We start from the raw sequence: 19,144 nt of genomic DNA on the forward strand, positions 1-19,144 counted from the left end.
CCTTTTCAACTGTTGAAACCATCAGAGAATGTCTGCTTTTCTCAAACATCTCATCCTACATCAAATAGCACTCATTGAAGGAGGTTTTTCCCCAAAACGGAAATATTTCTCTAATTTTGAAAGTAACACATGCACGTTGTGAAAATAATTTTCAGAAAATATGAAATAGTATAACAGTAAAGGAAAATTGCATTATACCCAGAGAGATAATATGTATTAACTGGCGTAGGTCCTTCCTGATCGGTCCTTCCTGATCATTCCTTCCCCACTCTGAGTGTGTTTGTATGTGAGAGACATTAATAAAAGGAAAGGGATCATGCTGTAACTGCCATTTTGTAACTGCTTTTAATTTAATAAATTGTGAGTGTTTTCCATGTTAGTAATTACAAATCCACATCATCATTTTAATGGCTACCTTGTTATTACATTATGTAGATGTACCAACATTCATTTAAATCATTCCCTATTAATAGCCATTTGGGTTATTCCTTTGGCCATGATAAACACCTTTTGCCAAACATTTTTGTATATTTGCCTGATTATCTCCTTAGAATAATGTATTTCTAGAAATGGAATTTGTGGGTCCAAGATTAGGCACATTTACCAAAGGTTGTAGCAACTCCCACTCCACAGAATATGAGTACTCATTACCTACACCCTGCTTCTCTTGCCCGCTGGAGATTCTTCCCTAGACTGCAGGGCACTTCTGAAACACTGTTATACTCTTCTCATTGCCTCCTTTCTGGAGGATGTGAGAAGCAGGAAGAAGCTGTCACACCCTGAGCCACACTCTTGGACAGCCCTAAAGGCCATTACCTTCCATCAGCCAACCCCATCTCCCAACAGAACACTTGGGAAGACAGCGCAGCCGAAGCTTCGGATAGGTCACTCGGGGCTTAACCGGGGAGTAAGAGGAGTGATTTTCCTGTAAGAAGCAGGCCTTGCTGCTTCTCTTTTAGTGTCAGTTTAACACTGTGGTGGCATTTGTCTAGGGTGAAATACACATAAAGTGTAAGATATAATATAAAATATTTCCCATTGATGTGGACACTATTAATGCTTAGTATGTATACACTGAATTGAATAGCTTTTAAAACACCAATAACTTTTTTAAATAACCAAATGGGCCATATTTAATTTGTTCTTCTTGTTAGAGCATTCTCACGAGTTTGTGGTATTTATTTTTCTGCTAATGGTCTCCTCCCTACTCTCACATGGAGTTTTCCATTTAAATCTCCAACTTTTGAATGCTTTTTTTTTTTCAAGCTTATCCACTTGGCTCTTAAAAAAAAATTCAGTCTCTGGACTGAGAAGAGTAGTTTGTGGCTATGGCCAGGCTTCTTCATGTATTAATGACTTCTACATTTGCATGTAGGTTTGATGAGAAGAGGGCAGTGCAGCAGCTGAGAGCATGCGGAGTCCTGGAAACCATCCGAATCAGCGCAGCAGGTTTCCCCTCTCGGTGGGTTCACCGTTTTCAAATATAAGGGTATATAATTGGGGATAGGGGAGTCCTACTTCTTTAAATAAGCTGACATGAGTTTCTTTTTATAGGTGGACTTACCAAGAATTTTTCAGCCGCTACCGTGTCCTAATGAAGCAAAAAGATGTGCTAAGTGACAGAAAGCAAACATGCAAAAATGTTTTAGAGAAATTGATACTGGTAAGAAACATTTCCGCTTAGCTTTATCTGAACAAATATTGACCAAAGGCCTTGTGATTGTTATCTTTGAAAGTCCTAGGAACATCCAAATGCCACTAATGCACAGTATTTGAGGGCAGGAGGGTGGAGGGGCATGCTGTCTTGGAGGTCAAGGTAGGACTAGTGAGGATGATGGTCCAGTATCAGGAAACAGGATGGTGAGGCCTGGACCCAGATTTGAGACATGTTCTTTTCACAGGTTGATCATTATCAATAAAAATTTACTGAATACTTACTTATGAAAGACATCAGGCCAGATGCTGTGTGATTAAGAAAAAATAACCTTGTCCTCACATAACATAGTGTGTCTTAGAAATTAATGCATTTTAAAGATAAATATAATATACTTTAGTGTCTAAAAAAACTGAGTGAGTAAGACAAGAAATCAGAGGAAGGCAAAGTCATATCTGCTGTGGAAAAAGGAACAATTTCATGGAAGATGTGTATTTTGATTCAGGCCCTGAAGAGTGGGTAAGCTTATGTAAAGTTTTAGTAGAAAATTATAGAGTTTTCTTAGAAAACAGTACAGTGTTTGTTGTTGTTGTTGTTGTTGTTGTTGTTGTTTTGTTTTGTTTTTTCCCCAGTAAAAAGTTGGTCCATGGGACAGTAGGGAATTGGCCAGGAAATGTGGGCTGGTGTTTGGGGAGTCTTGCATGCCAAGCTAAGGCATTCTCAAACTTTAGAATGCATCAGAGTCATCTGGAGGGCTTGTTAAAATGCAGGTTGCTGGGCCCCACCCCCAGAACTTCTGATTCAGTGGATCTGGGATGGGCCCGGTAATTTGCATTTCTAACAAGTTCCCAGGTGATGCTGTTGCTGGTCTGAAGACTATACTTTGAGAACCACTGATGTAGGTCCTGGAAAATTTAAGATCCATGAAAAGTTTTTTTTTAAAGAGTATTTTAACTTATTTGACACTAAGTTGGATGGATTATCTCACTTTGAAGTAATTCATCATAATTACTAGCTGTTAACTAGATGTAATATCTCTTCCTTGGTAATAATACCCTTTTCTTCCCTTGAAAGAGCTTAGGCCACTTTCCTAGTAATGTGTAGAAGAATCTGGTATACTTTGAGTTTGGCCCAACTCCTTTCTAGGGAGCAGAGAGCAGAAAGTAGGGACAGTCCCCATTGCCAGCCTCCTCACCCAGACTGCTCCAGTCTGGGCTCGGGGCCACAAGGCAGAGGAGTGCAGGCTTGGTGTGGGGGGATTGGGGGCGCTGAGATGGGGCAGGGAGAGGGAAACAGAAAGAGAGAACCACTTTCTAGCTCTTCCAGCCAGCTTCCTTTGTAAACTTCATTGATTTAAACTGAAATAGTTTTAGATAATATGTGGAGATTTCTGATTTTCTGGCTTCATGTACAAGATAGGAAATATTTACTTACAGTGACAAGTTATTTTCTCCTGTTTTCATTTAGAATTTCAGATCACAGTATTATTACAAATAAATTACACTCTTCTTTTGATATGAGGTGGTTAATAACATGCATGCTTCTAGATAAGATGGATCAGAATATAATAGACCAAAAATAGCATGCATATATATTTATCTGTGTTTACTGCTCAGCTTGGCTTATAATCAGAAATCAGTGAGCACTATAGTGATTATATTTTTGTAAAAGGAGTTTTGAAATTTGTAGAGGGATTTACTATTGTTAAAGCCAAGAGTTAGCTGTTGAGAAACTTAACTCTTAACATGAATATGGAAGATTTTTAATTTTTATTTTGTGTGCATTAATTACATCCTGCATTTTTCTTCATGCTGGTGTTTTTGTCCCTTCAGCTTTTTCATGGAATACACAGCCTGATGTAATCCTTACAGCCTGGGTCAGTCAGAGAGAGTGTCAGCATCTCCATTTCCTTGAGATATTTAAAATACAAACAAGCAAATAATAGCTGCCTATAACCCACAACCAAGTTTTTGGCCTCAGATAATAATTACAGGTAGAATAATTCTGGAAAATAACTCTTAAACTGCAGTTTTCCTTAAATCCCTTTTATTTGCTCAACTTGCATAGGATCAAAAAGCTGGCTCCGTTAGTTAACTGTGATGTAGCCCAAGTTTTAGCTAGTAGATTCTTCCCTTTACTGAGCCTGCTTATAGATATTTTTTTTTCTCTTCAAAATTTCGTTTATATAGTCATCATTTCTACCTCTGAGTATACAATTTCTTCCAAAACTAGGACAAGGACAAGTACCAGTTTGGGAAGACAAAGATCTTTTTCCGAGCGGGTCAAGTGGCCTATCTAGAAAAACTGAGGGCAGACAAGCTGCGGGCTGCCTGCATCCGGATCCAGAAGACGATCCGAGGGTGGCTGCTGCGGAGGAAGTACCTGCGCATGCGCAAGGCCGCCGTCACCGTGCAGAGATACGTGCGAGGCCACCAGGCCCGCTGGTAGGTCTCCTGGCGACACGTCCTCTTTGGCTCACAGGCTGCTGAGATTGGAGAGCTTGTCTGATTTTGTACAATTTAGGACGGTTTTGAGTGGCCGTCTTCTTAGTCACAAGGAGTTAATTCATAAGACAGTTAAATAGAATAAAATTTCACTCACCCTTATGAATGATTCAGATGCAAACTAGAAAAAAATTAAAAATTACCGCCTATATTTTTATGTTTGTATGCGCTTGAAGAAATCATTTGTAAATTAAAATACTCATGAATATGACTAGTTAATAACTCCATTGAGGAGTTTCCAGGAGCAATTAGCTGAGAAGGCATAGAAGAGAATTACTCTTCAGTGTGATTATGTATTAGGATAATTTTAATTTAGAAATATCAAAAGACATGAATTAATGACAAACATTAGGAATAAAGATAAAGAAAGGAAAAACACCGTACATTAGCAACGGAGAGGTCTAAGAAAGCTAATGATAAGTATGGGATGACTGTGTAAGCTGGTCTGCTATGTAAAGGGGGCATAGCCTGCGGTAATGAGCTCAAGCCCTCAAAAGAATAAACCTTTATGAGCTTCACTTTCTTTATTGTAAAATCGGGTAATATGGGGCATCCTACTTTTCAGGGTAAGGGAAGGCTCAAATGAGGTAATGAATGCACAGATATTTGGGGACTGTTAAATAACTGTACAAATTAAAGAAATATAAATGTTGATTTAACATGTATGTTATTAGAATAATGCAATGGAGGTACTACTTATTATGCTGAAGATTGGTGCTTTAAGTCGCTACAAAATGTGTTTCTGGGTTTTTCTGATTACTGACAATGCACGACTCTTTTTTTCTGGTCAGCTATGCTAAGTTCCTGCGCAGAACCAAGGCAGCAACCACCATTCAGAAGTACTGGCGCATGTTTGCAGTCCGCAGGAGATACAAGATCCAGCGGGCAGCAACGATCGTTCTTCAGTCTTATTTGCGAGGCTACTTGGCCAGAAATAGGTATCGCAAGGTGAGACGTTATTTTTGACTTTGTATATTCATCCCATTAATGTTAATCAACTGTACATGTCTGTACAAAGTACCACAGGGGCTCCTATGAATGTAGGACTTGATGGAGACAACCAAAAACTGAAATATATTTTTAACTATTAAATATGACTATTAAAGATGACCATATGTTTATTAACAAGACATGGAAAAAAGAAAATTTGCCTTTTCCTTCCCCCTGTCTATGTAATTTGGGGGAAAAAAGTGAGTATTAGTTTCCTATGACTGCTGTGATAAATTACCACCAACTTGGTAGCTTAAAACAACAGAAGTTTATTTTCTTAAAGTTCTAGAGGCCAAAATCGGTATCTCTGGGCCAAAATCAAGGTGTCAGCAAGGCTGCACTCCCTCCAGAAGCTCTAGGGGAGAATCCATTCCTTGCCTCTTCTAGTTCGCGTGGCCATATCACTCCAGTCTCTGCCTCCAGCTTCATACCATCTTCTCTGTGTGTCTATCTTCACGTCTTTTGTCCATCTCTTATGAGAACACTTGTGGTGGATTTAGGGCCTACCCAGATAATCCAGGATGATCTCTCCATCTCAAGATCCTTAACTTAATCATATCTGCAAAGACCCTATTCCCAAATAAGGTGACATTTACAGATTCCTAGGATTGAGGGCCTTTATAGAGCCGACTGTGGTTAGCTTTGAATAGGTAAAATATATGACAGATGGATAGAAGATTGTTCTAAGAATGAAGCAAACTTGGAAGAACTTACTATGGTAGAAATGAAATAAAATACAGCATTAATGTGATTAAAGTTGTATTGACTGGAATATGTTGCTCTAGAAGTTTTTGACAAATAATCTTGGCACTCTGTGGGCATGATTGTTAGGAGGAGCAACAAAAGAATGATTTAAGTGACATTTCTCTAATCACAGGCAATACGTGGATGTGCCCTAGGCCCCGTTCATATGTTTATTTTACTTTCTTATTTTGAAGTAATTTTTAAAAACAAAGAAAAATGTAAAGCTAATGAGCCTTGAATGAGTTTACTTAATAGCTGTATTTTGAGGGAAATGTGAAGACAGCTGCTCCAGGTCTTTCTGTCTGCTGATGCCTGCTCTTTAGTCAGGTGTTCTTGTGCAAGCATGAACTTTCATGGGAGGGAAAAGCCTATTAAACTTGGCTTTTTAGCTACACCAGACTGGTTACCATCCGGTTTTCCTCACTACTCTCTTCAGGAACATTCAAATTGGGTCTTGAAGCCATTGGTTTAGCAGTAGCAGTCTCTGGCCAGCTCAGCTCCCACTGTACTGGTTAGAGGGTAGCTCAAATATTGGCCAGTAGTACCCCTTTTAGAGCCCCTTCTAGCTGTGTTTCCAGTCCAAGATTCCCCTTCATGGGTTTTGAGGGTCTTAATGTGAGAACAGGTGTTATTTAATGTCTCTGATGGAAATGAGATTGAGAATGGAAGCTTTAATTATATACTGCTTCCATTTGATTGAAATTTCAGAAGTGGACCAAGGTCTGAAGTTACGTGGGGAAAAGGAAATGAAACAGAAAAATTGGCATTGGTATCTTTGCCACTGTGTACTACTTGAGTTTTAAACTCTGACAGCCTTCAGTTTGACATCATGGAGTCTTCTCCAGTTTGTCAGGGGTCATGCAGATAAGACAGGGGGTTTCCTCAGGGATTGTGATGCTCGGTGAGAGCTCCGGATGCCCCACCTCACTGCAGCATGATTCACGGTGACTGCACATAGTGGGAACTAAAGGCTCCTTAGTGTTAGCAAAACAGCTCAAAGAAGCAGCGTTGAGTTGGCTGAAGATACTGTTAAGGTCTTCTAAACACCTGTGTTTATTTTGTATGTGATGGTTTTAAACATAACCACTTATTTCTTAACTGTATCCTCTAGAATGGCACACTTTTCATTGTTTTTCTCAGGCACATAACCTAAAATAGGAACTGTTTTTTTTAATGATTTTACTAAACTGCTAGCTATCTGAATAGATGATTTCAGAGATTTTTATGTTTAAAAGTTTCATAAAAGATAAATTGTGTCCATTTGTAATAATCACAAATAAGTACTTCAAGTGCATACACTTAAACACATATCATATAAGAGTTATTTCATAAAATCATAGACTCAAAAGGATCTCAAAGTTTTGCTAGCTCAACTTTTCTTAAAATCCCTCAACAATTTCTTCTCCATCATTCCTGGAAAGTGTTTACACAGTCTCTGCTTTATGGTCATTAGTACCAAGAAATTTATCTCATAAGGCAATCTGATAGTTACAAGTTGTTTATAAATTAATTTTTTTAACGAAAATACGATACAAAATTAAAATTTGTTTACTTCACTTCATCTTACTTTTAGCTTTCCTTTTAAAGCTGTATCCCCACTACCTTTGAATCCTGTAAGTGGATTCCTGCTACATTTGAAACAGCAATGAGAAATCCTCACTAGAATGGTATTCCTCAAATGTGGCAACTAAGAGTGTCATTTTTTTTTTTTTTTTGGTTGTTTCTGGGGGAAAAAGTCAGTAAATCAGTAATAAACTTTGCAGTACCCCAAGTGTTGGCTTCTACAGCCTGCTTACTGGCCGTACCCCATGTCCTCAAGCACAGGCCTAATGCACACTGAGGTGGTATCGGCTGTAAGCCTGTGGGTAAGTCTCTTATTTCACTAGCACATAGTTCACAGGCTACCAAGTTCTGTTCATTTTACATTGAATCACCTGTCTAACAGAAATCATACACCAATAAGAAACTGCATTTTTTCTTTCTTTTTAGACGTGTTTTCCATCTAGTGATCTGGTGCTTTCTATTTGGAGAGCTTCTACTTGTATACTCTGCTTATCATCATACGTAGACATGTAATCAGACATAGAACATGTGAATATAACACATTTTTCTGTGTTTCTCAAATTGCCTTTTAGAGTCTACTTTTCAATTACTTTTTAAAGTAATGTTGTGCCTGCAAAGATTTGTGATATGTACAGTCCACATAATACATTGTTGCTTCAAGTCTTGTGTCTTTCCCTTTCGGTAATGTGTGGGTTCTCAGCCTGACACCCTTAGGTTGACAGAGTTGAACCCGAGTCTAGGCCCGGGTCTGACATTGCTTGTGCTTACCCTTCTCTGCAGATACTCCGTGAGCACAAAGCAGTCATCATTCAGAAGTGGGTCCGGGGCTGGATGGCTCGCACCTACTACAAGAGGAGCATGCACGCCATCATCTACCTGCAGTGCTGCTTCCGGCGCATGATGGCCAAGCGTGAGCTGAAGAAGCTGAAGATCGAGGCCCGCTCCGTGGAGCGCTACAAGAAGCTCCACATCGGCATGGAGAACAAGATCATGCAGCTGCAGCGCAAAGTTGACGAGCAGGTGTGTTTAAAGCAGGAACCCTGGAAGTGCAGCTTGCCTAACAAGATCCACTGGGTCATCTTCAGCATCGGCTCCTCTTGACTCTCCCTTTAGTAATAATGATAAGTAATAATGGTAGAAAGGAGTGTGGAAATAGTGATGAGCTCATAGGCAAGAGTATAATTGCAAGGACTAATAGCAGAAAATAATTTTTGAGAACACAGCCAGATCTACTAGCGCTCCAAACTGTTAGGACCGAGGGTCATATTGTATTTTATACTTTACAAAGCTCTTTCGTCTTTATCATTCATTTGCATGTATTATAATGTCCCTTTTGCAGATGAGTTGTTTAGCATTGAGATGGCAAAAGAATTAGGAAGATGTCCATGCTTCTGAGGAATCTACAGTCTATTTGCAGAGACAGAAGTTTGATTTCTTAGAGATAATTACTAAGGAATATTTTACACATGCAAATGATATATAGGTTATTAGTAATACATAAATACTAAGAAGGACATAGAAAAACAGAAAACAGAATGAAATAGGATTCATCAGAAAGGCTTTCTGAGATGGAAGAGGAGTTTTGGGATGGTAAACAAAAAGATTTGAAAGGAACTTGTGGTTTTGAGGCTATTTTATTATTCTTATGCATCACTGGCTACCACAAGGCTTTCAGTACATACTGATTTGTTTTTAAAAGCAAGTATAGATTTTCCTATTTCTGGATTAAGAATCAGGAAAGACAATTTACTGTGGTAACTCACCATGTAACTGTGAGAAAATCACATGTAGCTCATCATGTGAAACAGAAATAATTGTGCCTGTTTGCTTTTCTCTTTATATCACTTAAAAAGGTACTGACTGTGTTACTTTAAATGTTGGGGTACTTTGGTTAGATACTGTATCAGTGCTATGATGATATCTTATGAAGATGAGGAATAGGCATGATTTTCTCACTAAATACCTTTGATGACGTCTATCCTCATTGTTACTTATGTGTGCATTTAAAGAACAAAGACTACAAATGCCTCATGGAGAAACTGACCAATCTAGAAGGCATATACAACTCTGAGACTGAGAAACTACGAAGTGACTTAGAACGTCTTCAGCTAAGTGAGGAAGAAGCTAAGATTGCCACCGGGCGGGTCCTCAGTCTGCAGGAAGAAATTGCCAAGCTCCGGAAAGACCTGGAACAAACTCAGTCAGAGAAAAAATCCATTGAGGAGCGTGCTGATAGATACAAACAAGAAACTGAGCAGGTAGGAACTAATGTTCATATCCTCATCTACTGTTTTCACAAAGAAAATGTGCTGTCATCTAGACCTGGCCCCGGTGGCTCAGTGTCGGTGTCAATCAAAGGTAAAATACATATTTTGATTGGTTTACTGTTCATTATTAGTGTTTCCTCCAAGAGTTTCTTCTATATGATGGATGAGTCTTTTAGTAGAACCTTTTGACTCTGATAAGAACAAGGGAAAGCACTATTATAAGAGAGAATTAATGGCCAGTTACCTTCTATCCACTTTTTTTCTTTGAATACATAGATTTGGATGGAGTGTGGACTCTTTTTTCCTTCAGTAAGTTTAATGTGATTAAGAAGTAAATCAGGAGGGGAGGGTGTAGCTCAATTGGTAGAGCACATGCTTAGCATGCACAAGTTCCGGCGTTCAATTCCCAGTACCTCCATTAAGTAAATAAATAAATAAACAAACAAACCTAATTACCTCTCCCCTCAAAAAAAATTTAAAAAAAAAGAAGTAAATCAAACAATGAACTGTCAATAGCTGGTTGTAGAGATCTTTATGGAAACCTGCATTAAGTCTGTTTTAAGAAGTCCAAGAGGAAAAAATCCAATGTCTGCACACTGATCATAGCCAAGAGCTGCTATGCAGATAGAACAATAACAACAACAAAGATGCTTACCGATTGATCAATGCTTCCACACTACAAATTTGTATTAACTTATGTCAAAACTTTATTAAATACAGAAAACAGTGAGGTTCTCAGGTAGTAATGAAATGTATTGTTTAAACAAAATAAAAGTACTTCAACATAAGGCTTACTGGAAAAAAGAGATTTTCAGAGGTTCCACTAGTATTGCCATCTTTAAAGAAAACAGAGTTGACTCTGTTGGCTGTAACTACTGGCAAGAATCCCAGTGTGCTTTTTCTCTACTGACTTCTGAACCTTGGCAGCAGCATATACAGTGAGGACCTCAGAAGGAGCTCAGACGCAATTCAGGTGGGATAGTGTAGCTAATAGAATTGTAGTCCTTCCATGGAATTCAGGACCGTGATGAAATAATCCCTCCTGTATCTCTGGCAGATCTGGGCTCTGCATATGGAAACAACAGCACTGTTAATATATGTTCTTTTGACATGGCAAGCTTGTTCTATCAGAATTCATATATGCATCCAATGGGATATTTTTGAAGTTTAATATCTCTTTCTCTCTCTCTCTCTGTCTCTTTTTTTTTTTTTTTCTTCCATTTCCTGAGTCCCTGGAAGCTTTCCAGAGTTTTCTGAAACTAGAATTATTTAAGCTTGGTAGAAATATTCTCTTTTCGTCTTCAAAGTCAAGTTCATACCTTTCTAGTCGGATAGAGTAGCATACACGAACAGATTCAGATTTCTCCTTTCTTTTTACCTTATTATCTTCTGCTTTCTTACAGATAGCTGTAGGCAGTACCATTAATCCTTTTAGATGGATTATGGTAATGAGCAAGAATGAAAAATTTTCACTGAATGAGAGCCAGTATCATGGTCAGGAAAGCTGCACTGCCCATCAGCCTGATCAAGGAGCCTAGAAAGCCCAGTGGAACTGTGGTTCTTAACCAGGAGTGTATCAGAATCTGCTGGAGATCTTTTTAAGAGACACCTACCCAAGCTCTGGGAGTGTCGGCTAAATACATGTATTTTGAAAAAGCACCACAGGTGATCAGTTGCATACCCCTGACAAAGAGTAGCTTCTCTCTAGAGCACATAGTGAACTCAGCCTTCCTGCTGAGAGCAGATGTTGAGACCATGTCAGTACGGAGGGAAGAGACTGGACCGTCCGGAGGAACACCTCCTGGCCTGACTTCTGCTGTGGCACCGTGCTGTAATCTAAGTTCCCTGTGCTTCAGGGCTCTTTCATCACGGAGCCTGTTTCTCTGTCTCTCAACTCCTGACACTTTCTTTTTATTACTAAAGCAGTTGCTTTAAGAGTGCCTTGAACTTGTGCTTAGAGAAAGGAATTCAAATTTCACTTTGTAACAAGCACATGTTATACTCCAAAGGTGAGCTGTATAAATTAGAGCTTTGCAAAGTTACCTTTGGTTTTGATTTTTACTTCCTGAGACTCCTTATCCAACCAGGAACTAGAAAGTTAAAGGTCAATGCTTTTTTTTCAATTGTGGTAAAACTATGCCTATTTGTAACATAAAATTTCCCATTTTAAATGTTTTTAAGTCTACAGTTCTGTGGCATTAAGTTTATTCACATTGTTTTAAGGTCATTGCTTAAATGTGGAATAAAAGGATTAGTTTACAACCTAGCAAAACTCTTAAAAGGAAATGAAAGTGAAATTCTCTTTCTCAGGACAGAGAGCAGGGAGCTTCAGGAGGTCTTCAGTGAGTTTCCAGAACTGAAATGCCTTTCATATTTTTCTTAACCTCAGTAATCTCTCTGCTTGAATCGTGGGTACGCATAAACTTTGTGTTATGCTGTTGAGGTGAGAAGACCATATCACTGCTTCAAGAGCAACTGCTAACTAGGTGCCAGGCAATTGCTAAATACTCAAGGTACAAAGTAAAACAACATCAGCATTATCTCTGTCTTCCAGGAATTTCTTGTCAAGGAAGTAAAAGTAAATCATTTATAAGGGCAATAAAGAGGCATATACAGGGTCCTGTAGTAGCCCAAAGGAGAGACGTGGAGTTAGAGGGAATTCCAGGGAAGCTTTCTGGAGCGGGTAATGCTCGAACCAAGTTTGGAGGGTGGCTAGACATAACTAGGCAAAAAAGTGAGACATTGAGATGTGGAAGGAAGGAGTGACAGCTGTGTGGTCTTTGTATTTAGCATCGTGCTCCCTCTGTCTATGGTAGCCACTTCAGTATATTGTTTCATTTTGTAGCTGGTATCCAATCTGAAGGAAGAAAATACTTTGCTGAAGCAGGAAAAAGAGGCTCTCAATCACCTCATTGTGGAGCAGGCTAAGGAGATGACAGGTAAGGCTCACGTGGGCCCAACCTACTATGCTCCAGCCAACCTCAGACCAAAGGTGTATAAGTTACTACTTTGCTTAGGGCTTATATATTTTTAAAAATTGAGGCTATCATCAGCAAATTTTCAGAGTTCCAGGAGGCAAGCACTCCAAATATGTGGTTGAATTAGTTGGTGAACTTGTAAATCTGGTCTCCTTATGTACAAATGTGAATTCATGTTTAGTCAGTATCGTATGTAACTTTAAAAAAATTAATTATTCTGTATATATGATTTATTAGTTATGGCTTATAGGAATCCTGTTGATTGAGGACAAATTCTTGAGCTAATATGTATATGTATATGTATATGAGTATATGCATCTGTATGTATTATTTATTTTGCTAAACCAATGAATATTACTTCCTCAAGATCAACCACTCTTTGCCACCTTAAAAAAAGACACTAATAGATGTGGACATTTACTTTATTTGCTATTTGTAGGATAAATTAAAATGATGATAATTTATGAACATATACAGAAACACAGGATAAGAGGATATATCTAAACTACAGTATTTGGTGGCAGCAATGAAAAGGAGAAGATGGATAAAAGTGAAAAGAATCAATAGATTGTTATCATTTTTGATGTATTCAAAAAAGGAGAAAAAATTTTCTAAAGTTTTGAGATGAGTTATCAAAACAGTAATATTGTGTTATTAGTAATAAGGAAATTGAGGGAAACATGTCTCTCTTTATGAGACAAATTAATGAGATCAGTTGTTAGAGTTAAAATTTGGATGTCATCTAGGGCCTCCAGATAGAGGTGGTCTGAAAGTAAATTGAGATTAAAGAGAGAGTCCTTTGTGTTTTCCCCACCCTGCCCCTTCCTTCCAGTTAAAGGGAATACAATGGAGGAAAGACAAGAAAACCTGGAATTAAGCCTTACAGGATGACCATAAGTAAGGGATAAGGTGAAGAAAAGGAGCCAGAAAAGAAAATTAAGAGGGAAGGAGAGAACAGTCATTGAAGACACGAAAGGAAGGCTGCTAGGAGGCAGAAATGCAATGGAAAACTCCAGAATGATGAGAATTCTTCTAGGAAAATAGAAAATGTTATTTGATACTGAATGATAAGAACAAAGAAAATAACAGTGGATTTGCCTAGGGAAAATTTGTTGGTAGCCTTAGGCAGCTTCTACAAACTGATGAGAGTAAAAGGCAACTTGTGGAATGTTATACAGAGAAGAAAATTCTTCATTTATTTATTTACAAGTTATTAAAGCCCTAGGGTAGGGAAACACTGTGGTGGGTACCAGGGAGGCAGTTGTGACAAGCCACTTGGCAGCCCTTGACCTCATGGAGCTGACAGAGAAAGAAATGGTTCAGCAAGAGACGCAGGCAGGGCAGATTAAGACATAGCCACAAAATATGAGAGTAAAACGGGCCATAGTGGCAGGAAGCTTAGTATTTATAAATGTGACTGGGTCAGCTCATTGAGATAAAACATGCAGCTGAGATTTAAGGCTCTTTTACTTTGCTTGATCTGCAATCAGGGGCTAATCTCCAATCTCCAGATGATGTCCTAAGTAAGTGCAAGCCCCTGGCAACAGAGAGGGCAGGGTAGGGTGAGTAAATGCAAAAATCAGGTTCGCCAGCAACACAGGAGAAGTAACACAGAGGACCAGGCATAGGAGGGAGAATCAAGGGAGTAATAGGACAATGAGGGAGTTCACAGTGTTGGAAAATTCTAAGTTAGAACCCGGGGAATGAGGTGAGTGGGAAGACTCTGCAGAGTAGGACAGCGAGGTCCACTGAAATGTCACCACTCCCTCAGAGACTTGAGGAACATCTCTGACTTTTTGACAGAGTACACTAATTTGGCCAAAAGAATTTTATGAATAGCCTGAAACAATACTACTGGAATAAAATATATATACTTTAGTTACTGGGTGATGACAAGTGGAAGTTTATCAAGGATGTGCTGTAACCAGTGAATGAACTAGTGGCACTCAGTCTGTAGTACATGGAAGAACTCAACAGATGATTGTTGTTGTTATTAATAAATTATTTTATTTTTCGGTTATGGTATTTTCTCTTTACCTGCCTCCACTAAGACACTTCACAGATCATGGTAGTGCTCAGAGTAGCACTCCTTGCAGAGAAATTGGAAGTCAGTGTCTATGTTTGTACTCATGTGTTCTGTGGAGCCATCTTTGGTATGCTTTTCCCTCTCCTTTCTTTCAGAGACTATGGAGAAGAAGCTAGTAGAAGAAACAAAACAACTGGAACTTGATCTTAATGATGAAAGGCTGAGATATCAGAACCTTCTGAATGAGTTCAGTCGCTTAGAAGAACGATATGATGACCTCAAGGAAGAGATGACATTGATGGTGGTGAGTCCAAGAGTTTTGTTCCTTTTTTTTTTAATGAAAATTTTAAACATATACAAAAGTAGACAGAATAGTAAAATGAACCCTCATGTATGCCATGTACCCAAAATGGTTAGTACATTTCTGCTCCTCATTCTACCCACAATCCCATGCCATCCAATGGATTGTTTTAAAGCAGATCTGGAAGTCAGATCACTTTATTCATAAATGTTTTGTAAACTCAAACACTTTGAAGACTGGACTAAAAGATAGTATAAAGTCAATATACTGGTTTGTTTTATTGAATGATTTAATGTAAAATGTGCCTATAAAGGAAATATTTATATAAGCAAGTATCTTCTCTAATAGTTTTTATAATTTCAAAGACATATCCCTACAAAAAGAAAATTCAGCCTTTATTCATAATATTATGTTCTCCATTTTGAGGACTCTCCCTAATCTACCAAAGTACGTTTTGTACTTTTTAATAGTTCTGCACACCCTCCCTGTTCCATTCATCCTACTATCCGGAAACGAAGAGTTCCCTAGCTCCCTTGTTCCTACAACTATCGGAATTAAACATAACCTAATGGCACAAATGGCCAGAAATGCTCTGAAATATCTGTTATAAAAAGCAAGATGATTTGGAGCAGTATAGCCAAGATGGCGGAATAGGAAGACCCTGAGCTCAACTGCTTCCACAGGCACACCAAAGTTACAACTATTTATGGAGCAACTATAGGTAAGAATGACCTGAAGACTAGCAGGAACTATTTCACACAACTAAATACATAAAAAAAGGAAACACAACAAGATGGGAAGAAGGGGTGGAGACACAGTATAGTCAGGACCCACACCCCAGGCAGGTGACCTCAAACAGGAGGATAAACACAATTACAGAGGTTCTTCCCAAGGAGTGAGGAGTCTGAGCCCCACATCATGCTCCCCAGCCCTAGGGTCTTGCACCAGGAAGACAAGTCCCCGGATGCCTGGCTTTGAAGGCCAGTGGGTCTTGTGTGCAAGAAAGCCAGAGGGCTATAGGGAATGGGCTCTGCTCAGAAAGTGCTCACACAAAATCTTACACACTCCAAGACCCAGTGCAGAGGCAGTAATTTGAAAGGAACCTGGGTCAGACCCCCTTTGTAACCTTAGAGAGCCTTCTGCAGGGCATGAGGCCACTGTTGCTCATACTGGGGACATAGACACTGGCTGCAGCCATTTTTGGGATCTGCACCCATGAAGGACATTGCTGCTGGCAAGTGCCATCTTGGAGTCCTCCTGCTTGCCAATTAGTGCCAGAGGCTTGCCCTCTCACAAGTGGGCTGGCACCAGCCCCAGGTCCTTTTGAGCCCCCCATCCAGCTGCCCTTGAAACTGGCCCACCTATCAGTAAGCCAAGATCAGCCTTGAGACACATCCTCAGCCATGAAGCCTGCCACATGAGGACACAGACCTGCCCACCAGTTGGCTGGCAGTCACCACGCAAGGCAGGAGCTGGCAGCCAACTGGGCTGGAAGCCAGCCCAACCTACCAGCGCATCCACGTAGTCATCCCTGCCACAGCAGAAGGGCCCATGCAGCCCATGTAGGGGGCACCCCTAGAGCATACAGATCTGGTGACTAAAAGGGAGTGTGCGACTGGGGCCCATAGGATGTCTCCTTCATAAGGCCATTTCTCCAAGATCAGAAACCATAAACAATCTACCTAATACACAGAAATAAACATAAATAATAGGCAATCTGAGGAGATGGAGGAGTATATTCCAAATGAAGGAATAAAACAAAACCCTGTAAGAGAAACTAGGTGAAATGGAGATAAGCAGTCTGCCCAATGAAGAGTTCAAGGTAATGATCACAAAGATGGTCGATGAATTCAGGAGAAGAGTGAATGAACCACAGTGTGAAGTTTGACAAAGAGTTAGAAAATATAAAGAAGAATCAAACAGAGCTGAAAATACAGTAACTGAAATTTTAAAAATACACTAGAAGGAGTCAACAGTAGGTTAGATGGTACAGAGATGGGTTAGTGAACAGGAAGACAGAGTAGTGGGAATCACTAATTCAGAACAACTGAAAGAAAAAAGAATTTTAAAAAATGAAGATAGTTTAAGAGAGATCTCTGGGACAATATCAAGCATAACAACATTTGCATTATAGAGGTCCTAGAAGGAGAAGGGAGAAAGGGGCAGCAAACTTATTTGAAAAATAATGGCTTAAAACTTTTCTAACCTGGGAAAGGAAACAGGTATCCAGGTCCAGGGAGTACAGAGAGTCTCAAAGTAGATCAACCCAAATAGGTCCACACCAAGACACATTATAATGAAAATGGTAAAAATTATAAATTTAAATTAAAGAGAAAATCTTCAAAGCAGCAAAAGAAAAGCACCAGTTACATAAAAGGGCACTCCCATAATGCCATCAGCAGACTTTCAGGAGAAACTTCACTGGCCAGAAAGGAGTGGCACCATATATATTCAAAATGATAAAAGCAAAAAATCCTACAACCAGAAATACTCTACACAGCATGGCTATCACTCAGATTTGAATGAGAGACAAAAAGAGTTTTACAAACAAGCAAAAGCTGAAGGGTTCAGGACTACTAAACCAGCTTTACAAGAAATGTTAAAAGTACTTCTCTAAGCAGAAAAGGCCACAACTAGAAATATGGAAATTATGCAAGGAAAAATCTCACTAGTAAAGGTAAACATATAGTTTGGTAGTAGGTCAACCACATATAAAGCTCATAGGAAGGTTAAAATACAAAAGTAGTAAAATCATCTATATCCACAATAAGTAGTTAAGAGATACACAAAACAAAAAGAAGTAAAATAGGATGCCAAAAACATTAATTGTGGAAGGGGGAATTAAAACTGCATGGTTGTTACAATGTGTTTGAACTTGAGATCATCAAATTTAAATAATCACATATGTGATATTATTATTATTATCATTATTATTATATGTTGTCTGTGTGAACCTCATTGTAACCACAAACATATAATAGATAGATACACACACAAAAAAAAACATATAGCACTATAGATAGTCATCAAATCACAAAGGAAAAGAGCAAAAGAAAGGATCAAAACAAAAACAACAACAGAAAACAACTAACAAAATGGCAATAGGTACATACCTATCAATAATTACTTTCAATGTAAATAGACTGAGTGCTCTAATCAAAAGACATAGAGCCGCAGAATGGGTAACTTTTGACAAAATTCAACATCCATTTATGATTAAAAAACACTCAACAAAGTGGGTATAGAGGAAACCTACCTCTACATAATAAAGGTCATGTATGACAAATGTACTGTCAGCATCATACTGAATGGTGAAAATCTGAAAGCATTTCTAAGATCAGGAGCAAGACAAAGATGCCCATTCTTGCCACTTTTATTCAACATAGTGTTGGAAGTCCTAGCCACAGCAATTAGAGAAGAAAAAGACATAAAAGGAATCCAAATTGGAAAGGAAGAAGCAAAACTGTCATTGTTTGCAGGTGATATGATACCATATATAGTAAATCCTAAAGAAACCACCAAGAAACTATTAGAACTTATAAACGAATTCAGTAAAGTTGAAGGATACAAAATTAATATACAGAAATCTGTTGTGTTTCTATACATTAATAAAGGAACTATCAGAAAAAGAAATTTTAAAAAATCCCATTTACAATCACATCAAAAACAATAAAATACCTAGTAATAATTTCAACTAAGGGGGCAGAAGACCTATACTTGGAAAGCTGTAACACACTGATGAAAGAAATTGAAGACCACGCAAACAAATGAAAAAATAAACTGTGCATGTAGATACTGTGCTCGTGGATTGGAGGAAATAATATTGCTAAAATGACAGTACTCCCCAAGGCAATCTTCGGATTCAGTGTGATCCCTGTCAAAGTACGAATGGCATTTTTCACAGAACTAGAACAAATAACTCTAAAATACGTATGGAGACGCAGAAGACCCCAAACAGCCAAGACAATCTTGAGAAAGAAAAACAAGACAGGAGGTATCATGCAGCCTGGTTTCAAACTGTATCACAAACTTACAGTCATCAAAACAGCACGGTCCTGGCACAGACAAATCGACCAATGGAACAGAATAGAGCCCAGAAATGAACCCACAGTTACAC

The 19,144-nt window shown here is 38.8% G+C and overlaps 1 protein-coding gene across 11 annotated transcripts in view; it reads left to right on the forward strand.

The window, feature by feature from the left end:
• MYO5A (myosin VA) overlaps positions 1–19,144 on the forward strand; it is a 173,762-nt gene that overhangs the window by 102,216 nt on the left and 52,402 nt on the right. For all 11 annotated transcript variants that reach the window (XR_004320441.1, XM_032481171.1, XM_032481161.1 and 8 more), the window contains 8 exons: positions 1,376–1,462; positions 1,555–1,663; positions 3,887–4,098; positions 4,950–5,106; positions 8,236–8,475; positions 9,465–9,713; positions 12,568–12,661; positions 14,882–15,030. Coding sequence is in view for 10 of the 11 variants with exons in the window: in XM_032481171.1 (XP_032337062.1) it covers positions 1,376–1,462; positions 1,555–1,663; positions 3,887–4,098; positions 4,950–5,106; positions 8,236–8,475; positions 9,465–9,713; positions 12,568–12,661; positions 14,882–15,030 (1,297 nt within the window). In the remaining variant the exon portion in view is untranslated. The remainder of the gene's footprint in view (positions 1–1,375; positions 1,463–1,554; positions 1,664–3,886; positions 4,099–4,949; positions 5,107–8,235; positions 8,476–9,464; positions 9,714–12,567; positions 12,662–14,881; positions 15,031–19,144) is intronic.

The sequence above is a fragment of the Camelus ferus genome, chromosome 6 (assembly GCF_009834535.1).
Source record: "Camelus ferus isolate YT-003-E chromosome 6, BCGSAC_Cfer_1.0, whole genome shotgun sequence".
Lineage (NCBI taxonomy): Eukaryota > Metazoa > Chordata > Mammalia > Artiodactyla > Camelidae > Camelus > Camelus ferus.